General features: G+C 40.7%; 1 protein-coding gene across 1 annotated transcript in view; it reads right to left on the reverse strand.

Annotated features, from left to right (window-relative positions):
- Positions 1-986: 986 nt before the first annotated feature.
- Positions 987-7,943, reverse strand: part of USP47 (ubiquitin specific peptidase 47) — a 39,876-nt gene continuing 32,919 nt past the window's right edge. The window contains exons 25-28 of the mRNA XM_010014147.1: positions 5,811-5,941; positions 3,710-3,757; positions 3,492-3,622; positions 987-2,493 (exon numbers count right to left, since the gene is read on the reverse strand). Of these exons, the coding sequence (XP_010012449.1) occupies positions 2,319-2,493; positions 3,492-3,622; positions 3,710-3,757; positions 5,811-5,941 (485 nt within the window). The 3' untranslated portion in view covers positions 987-2,318. The remainder of the gene's footprint in view (positions 2,494-3,491; positions 3,623-3,709; positions 3,758-5,810; positions 5,942-7,943) is intronic.

Genomic DNA, 7,943 nt, shown 5'->3' on the forward strand with positions numbered 1-7,943 from the left:
TCAAAAATGTTTGAAATAATCAGAATGTAAAGCAGATGCTGAAAACCGTCTCCCAAAACAGCCCAGAACATATTCCAGTACACTGAAAATGTAACACAAGACAAGAAATCATTACAAGGATGTCCCCCACCCCCGTCCTCTATCCAGATTTCTGCCAAGACTGACATTTAAAATTAACTTCTTTGAAGAAATTCTCAATGGAAGTTTCCCAAATTGGGCTAGAGATTAAGCAATCTTTTGGAATTCTCTTACCCCCACTTTATTCCACCTCTAGATTTTTGGCTTTTGGAATTCTTCTCTTACCCCCTGCAAGCTTTTGGAATTCTCTTACCTCCACTTTATTCCACCTCTAGATTTTTGGCTTTTGGAATTCTTCTCTTACCCCCGCTTTATTCCACCTCTAGATTTTCGGCTCTCCAAATGTTGGAGAAATTTCATGGCCCATTTGATAACTCAATTTTTCCTCTTCTAAAACCTCCAAGGGTCTTTCAGCACTCTACATACACATGTAAACAGTAGTTTAATACAGTGCTCTACCTACTGGATGGTACTCTATGCTTCCTTACCTCCTGCTTCCACCCCATCCATGTTGGACATGAGGTGGCACAGGTTTAACAGAAGAGGAAGAATGAGGAAATTTGTCTGCAGAATTCCTGGAATTCCAGAATTCATGGAAGCTGCCAGATTCCTCAGGAGTTTTGGGTTTCTCTGTGTCAGCATGGAGGGAAGAACTGAACTTCCAGTTAGCAAAACCCCTTGTTCCTCTGGAGCAGAACTTAGCTGCCACTCAAATTTGGAGTTTAGAAGTGTCACTTCTAAGGAAGTGAATTCAGTTCAAGTGAGAAATTCAATTTTGGAAAAGGAAACTTACAGTTGAAGCAACATCTGGTGTGAATCCAAGTAAAGCAGAGCAGCAGAGAGGCTACAAACCACTCACCGAGTACACACAGGGGTGTGTGCACATACACACACGGATACACGCAGCCTTGCAGTTCTGACATTGCCTTGGGAAAGCCTGCACTTCCATGAAATAATTCCATAATTTTCCAAATAAAGCTCACAGCATTTAATGATTAGAATAACACAACAGAATGAACAAATGTTTTATTGGCATGTTCATTGTTGTAAACAGCATCTGGCATGAAAAAGTTTACCAAAAATCTTTTGATTGTTATAAATTAGGTGGTTTTCCAAAAACTACAGAGAATTGTTCTCTATTGATCTTTATGGACCAAAGCAAAAAATTGCTGTTCCTAGGCTTTGCAATGAAATCATGTTGACTGCATCAGTCTTTGCACCACAACCTGAACTACCACGTTTGTATGTTGAGGTGTTAGAGGTTGCCCCAATATTTGACTACATAGCGCTACAGAATCAACTGGGGAAAAGAAAACGACTTTCAGTGGGTGGAGAAGATGCAAACTCATAATAGTCTCAAAACCAAAATGTACAAAAAGGAGCTGAACAAAACAAAAACTTCATTAACAAGGGGAAATACAACCCTGAAGTACCCAGCATCATCAAACATAAAATGAATACAAATTTAAATAGGCAATTATACTTCCAAATGTACACAGTGAATGTTGATATGTGAAAAGAAACACCATGGTAAATAGCTGAACTGCAGGTCTGGTAAATGGATAGGGCAGATGGTATTTACACACTGAACGCAATACAGCAGAGCTGCTCATCGGCCTTTGAAACCTATTAAAACCCAGTTCACCTTACACCAGCACTTCTGACCCAAGGTCTTCCGCCAGCTTCCTGCCCACACCCCTCTGACTGCCTCTTTTGTGGAAGAACATTCTGAAGCCTCACACATGCAGCACTTCCATTTCACCTTCGACCCTGTGCTGCTGCTTCCCTAGAACCAACATGTTAACATTTACTGCAGACTCTCTGATGAGGTAATGTGTGTATCAGTGAAACAAACAGAAAAAAGCATTCTTTCATGGCCTTTGCACAGCTTTTATTAAGCTATGAGTATCCTGCTTGAGGCTAGTTTCACTAGCTACTATGTGCACACTGTCCTCAAGAACTTCCACTCGTTTCCCTCCCCGCCCACTTTTGAGTTCTAATCTTTTATTTGCACATCCCTTTTAGCTTTACAGTACATTTGACTATAGTGCACAACATGATTCCAAGTCAAGCAGCGACCCAACGGGGCACTGCGCTTCTGATTGGTAGCACAGCCCAATCAGTGCTGGTGTCAGCGCTTTACACCTAATGAATGTCCTGCCATAACGGCACTACACAGTAGTAGTGAACCTTTTGATTTGAAACAAAAAAATTCCCCAGGGAAAATGCTATAGCGAGTATCAGTCTTGAGTCAAATCTTTATTTGGTGCTCCATCCAGATAAATTTTTAGTGCTTTTTCCTTACGAGGAGAGTAGGTTACACGGTGTCCAGTTTTCTGGAGTCTGCTGCTTTCTTTTTTCATCAGCTCATTTCTCTGCTCATCTGTTAATTCCATTAATTCTTCAGTTTTATCCCTAGAATATAAATATGTAAAAATTCAGACTAATACCAGAACCATAACTACATTTCTGTAACTGCTTCACTTGGAGCAACTTCGTAAAAAAACACAACTATGCATAAAATACTCCTTATGGATTATTTTCTCCGCCAGAAACCTGCTTCTCCTTCTAAACCTGCTTTTCTAACAGACACATTCTGTAGCCTGAAAGTAGTCCCGGGGGTGCAGCGAGATACAAGCTTACACTCTTCCATGTACCCGGTAACTCTTGTTCTTTATAGACAACTAGGATTCTGCTCTTTATTCGGTCACAGCAGCAACAGCTGGAAGCAGCACGTCAGCCAGCCCCTATGAGAAACTACCAGCTGCTCTCCCAAATCATTTCTTCAAGGCCAACACAGTATCAGCAGGCTGTTTCCTCCACGCTCATTGTCATTATGAAAAGTACCATAGCAGCAACATGTTCATGAGGTTGCCCCACTCACCAAGTTTGGCAGAAGGGACAATACTCAAGCTCTTAATTCTCAAACACAGCCTTTGGGTTACTGCCATCTGCTGATGAACACTTCTCATGGTAACATTCCTGTCGTAGCATCCTTTTTCCCAAAGGAGCCATACTAATTTCTTAGAAGAATCAACTCAGAAAATAAAGTCCTTGCTCTCCAGAACCTATAGCCAAGATCCTCACAGACTCCACAAGGGTATGGGTCTGTCTGAAGAGATTAAATCCAGATACACAGTCAAGCATAGCAACTGGTTTTTCATTCAGCATAACCTTCAATGCTACTGGAGCAAGGATTGAGTAAAAGGATGCAGTGTTTGTTTTCTTAAGCAATAAACATAATATCTGGGTTTTTAGGAAGCTGAGGAGCACAAACATTTCAGCTCAGTGTTTTAAACCCTCTTTCATTTAAGACAATAGAAAAGTACTTCTATGCTTCTGCTGATTACATCACTCCTCAAATCTTATACACGTTTTGCACTGTTACACATACACTGTAATAAAATACATACCTATAAAATATTACTGCACCATCATCACAAATGTACAGAGGCCAGACATTCAATGTAGATACTTTGGGATTCCAGTCCAAGTCCTGGTGAATCTCTAGTATGGAGATGTCACATGGAAATGTTCCTCTACCCTGAGAAGCAGCAATTATTCAGTGAATAAAACTCATAATCACACATCCAGGCCATTAAAAGGTAAAACCAGGCACAATCTTACGTACCTTTGCAAATTCTATGTTTTCTAAGGGTATTCCACTTATTTCACTCAGCTGTAAAGTGAAGAAAAATGGCGTATTTAATACTATTCTACAACCTTATTCAGTGTCTGCATGAAGTCAATAGACATGCCAAATCGATTAGATTAAAATAGTTAAAACCCCTCTAATGAGCCAAAGTATTAGCACAAAATTACAGCCACAAAGTAGAAATTTTTCACATTTCTGAAGTTACTGGTGTGTCACAAGTGGCACTTGCATCCCACTTCTCTGAACAGTGAAGGGGTGACAGAAAGGTTAACAGAAACAATTAATTAGTAACAGCCAAGTTCCAAAATACAAAGGGACTAGCTGCCCCACGTTAAAGCATCAGGTCCATCCCAGTTTGCCCTCAGCAGCTTCTCTACACAAAACAAAAGCTGTTATCCAGTCAGCCTAGGAGCAGGCAAAGCCAGAGAACTCACACAACTAAAACCCATCTCCACACACCAGCACTTCCTACCACAACAGCCCCACAATTCCCCAACAAGCACCCCTGGCTGCTCTTCCCCTACAGCTGCTGCCCCTCCTGTGCACCTCCCCAGTGCATTGAGTACATCATCCACCCCCTGGGCCCGGCCCCAGTGGAGCCCTCCCTCCGCTGAGGCACCTCCTGGTGCACACAGGCTCACCACTCCCTCAGCCTTGACTCAAGTAGGGGCTGCAGTCTGGTCTCCATGGCAATGCAGGCACTAACTTTGATTTATGTTTATCTCTGGCTGCTTATTTTCCCCAAACTTGAAGACATTTCCTCTCTTAAGATTCTTGCCTCTTTCAAATCCACTGTTAAAATAGATGTGTTCAAATTAAACTGATGGCGAGAAAAGACTAACAGCCAGTGTCATTTTCTAACTCATTTCCTTTGGAACCTAGGAGAAATAAACAATACTGACAAAAGCCAGACACTCTGAAATGTATCAGCCCTTCACTCTGCTAATAAAGTTTGCCTGAAAGAGCTGGCTGAACAGATCTACAGATCTTGACATGCTGCGGATGTGTCAAATTCAAGTTTCTCTTATTACTGGTGGCAATAAAAGATGAAGACCTCTCAGAGAGAATGCTGCTAAAATTGCTCTCTGCACAGCAAGTCTTATGACATGAAAACAAGAGTAGCCAATTCTATCAGATACAAACAAAGAGAAGAGGAAATCTTGAAGACTGCATGGAAGAACCTGTCGTCACGACTTCATTTCTACCTCAAGAATACATGAAACCAGACCATAGCTTAATCTGTGTATATACACAACCCCAAGGCTGTTGCATTCTATGGAAGCTGAACAAAGTTCCTCTTTCCAGCCTACCAGCTAAGCCCTAACGTAGAGAAGCTGACTGGTTTGTTAAGGTACGGCTTTGGCAGACTTCACTGCTAGTAGGATCTTTACTGGCTGCAACATCCAAGGTGGCCTTTTACGTCTCAGTATTGCCACATACAAATAGCATTTCTCTAATAACCATTTCTCCAAGAGTGGAACCCTGTGATACACTGGATTAACAAAACAGTTTCAACACGAGAGACACTTCGACTACTGTAGGTTTCTACAAGGATGGCACGTTATCTGCTTACCTGTTAGAAGCTTCTAACCTTAAGAAAAACAAAAAACATACCAAGGACATATTTCTTTCCAGCCAACATGTAGTTCAATCTACTTGGCACAGTTACACCGTCCCTGAGCAAGAGCTTTCAAATTCAAATAGGAAGAGACTGAAAGATTTGGTATTTTGCGATACCAAAATACTGGCTTGAAAAAACAAAGTGACAATGGTTTAGCTTTTCCTTCACACGTGTTTTTCCAGGATAATGGAGACAGGTAAGTATCATGCTGCCTAAACATCAAGATCCCACTTTTTTTTTCCTTTGCGTGTGTATTCACCTGAATGCTTTGACACCAGACCATGATATGAAACTAAGAAGTAAAGCTGATAATAAATACAGCTTTGGTAATAGGAAGAGACAGGTTCTCAGCTCCTGGGGGAAAAAAAAGTAGTCACCATGCAACATGATTTTTGTAGCTATGACATCTCCGTGCTTCCCGACAGAGGATATCAATCCGGCTTTTAGACATTTTACCTTCTCTTTTAATTCTTCAACACTGCTGCTTTCTAGTACTACTTCCTGGAAAGAATCCAGTTTCATTTCTGATGGCCTCCATCGTCTCGATAAAACAGCAAGCTGTGACATGGATTTCATCTTTTCTACTCCTAGGAAAGAATGGTAATTTTATATTAACATCACAAAATCTATTATTTAAAATTAGGGGTTTTCCATAGCATAAGCATACTCAAATATGGAATACCTCACCACATACACATCCGAACCAACCCTGTAAGTGTGCTGGAAGTAATCCACTAAAACAGAACAAAAAAAAAGGCTGGAGGATGCCACAGGACAGGGGATACCACAGACCTGGTTGAAGGGGCTAGCATTTAGTTTCACTTTTTGCTATCAGCTCCATTCAAGGAATTTTTCATAGGCAGCATCTCTTAGAAGCCATGCCATTTATTCTTCTCCAGTTAAACCCAGCTCAGTTACACATACAATATCTATCCACTTAACCAGAGGCTGACCTTCAGATCATGAGAGCTTCCTCAGCAATCTGATATTTATTCATGCACTTCAATTCCTTCACCAAAATAAGCTTTCCATGTTTGACTCCTAGCTTTCAGACACGAGTTGTTAAGTCCTGCTTTACAGCTACCACCTTGAAATGTTCTAGTACATACCGCCTCCAGCCTTTTTATATCAGTTCCAGGTAGCAGAGCTTTCTCTGGTTGACAGGGTAATACTGTTAGTGTTACAATGAGATAGGCAGGAGTGATCCCAACGGGCTGCTTTTATTCTTATTTTAAATCATTCTATAATCTTGTAACTTAGCCTGCAGAACTTGTGGCTTTAACAGGTATGTCTACCATTAGATGCTTGCTCTGCATGAAACCACCAGCACTGGTAAGGCTTCTTCCTAAATATCCTCCGCAGTCTTGCCTGACTACATTTGTGTCACCTTTCAACTCTAACCTACTGGCCAAAATTAAGATCCAGCCACTTATTAACACTTCTGGGCATTCCAAGTCTGAAGCAGCTACATCAATTCTCTTCAGAGACAGAGAATAACTGATTCAAATATGTCTGCAACAGTGTGACGTAAGCTATGTTAAGAATCTTAACTGTAAATTATTGTAGGTTGCATTATTTACCTGCCTAATGCCTTCAGTGTTTGGCTGAAAAGATGAAATCAATGGTGTTGGTGGGAGGCCTTACAAACCCTGACTTAAAAGAAGTGGAGTTTACACTCTTCCAATAACCTCTGTGGCAGCTGTGTGTACGTACAACTTCATTTTCACAGAACATAGGAGAATCTAGATGCATCTTCCACAACTGGATTTAAGCTGCAGATCTGAGGCAGAGCTAGACAGTTACATGAAATATTCCAGAATACCTGGAAGTGCCGGTGTGTCTGTGAACTAGAGAGGGCTGTATGGGTCTAGAAAGTAGCACCTCCGAGACCTGCTCACTACAGAAACAGTAAAGCAATTAATATAAAACTGATAGAAAATATTTAGGACTGAAGTTTTAACTGAAGTCTGAGCTGATACGTATGTCCACTGGAACCTGCAGGCCTCCTGCCATTTTGGTACTTGCACTGGCACAATTTTGTTAAAAATTAAGAATACCAGGATTGAACACAGCTGCCAAAAAACTGGATTAACTGCTAAATGAGACTTCTTCAGCCAGGTATGCTTGTGAAGAAAGTTCCCGAGTGAACGGAATGCACATTCTTCAGCTATAACTCTTCATCTAGAGGAAAACCAGTGTGACCGATTTTTTTCCCTTTACATTTTGCTTTTGCATTCAGAATCAATTTTTTAAGTGTATATGCAAAGGATAGCTTAAAAAATGCCACATTTTTAATGGTATTTAGGCAGAATTTAACAATCAATCTGTTCCCTAACTTCTGATACCAAAGTTGTTTTCATGAACAAGGACTATTAAAAAACTTAGCATTCAATGACAGAAGATGAGTGGTTTTTCACTCCTGCCTGAAAACTACTGAATGACTGGACAGCTGTGCTGACTTTAAAACCAAATTACATAGGCACTGTGCATATATACACGCATACATATTTTAGCTAATTACAAATTACCAATACTAGTCTGAAAATTAAATACAAATGAAAGCATAAAATAGAGGCATTCCTACAGTTT

The sequence above is a fragment of the Nestor notabilis genome, unplaced genomic scaffold (assembly GCF_000696875.1).
Source record: "Nestor notabilis isolate BGI_N333 unplaced genomic scaffold, ASM69687v1 scaffold3265, whole genome shotgun sequence".
NCBI lineage: Eukaryota > Metazoa > Chordata > Aves > Psittaciformes > Psittacidae > Nestor > Nestor notabilis.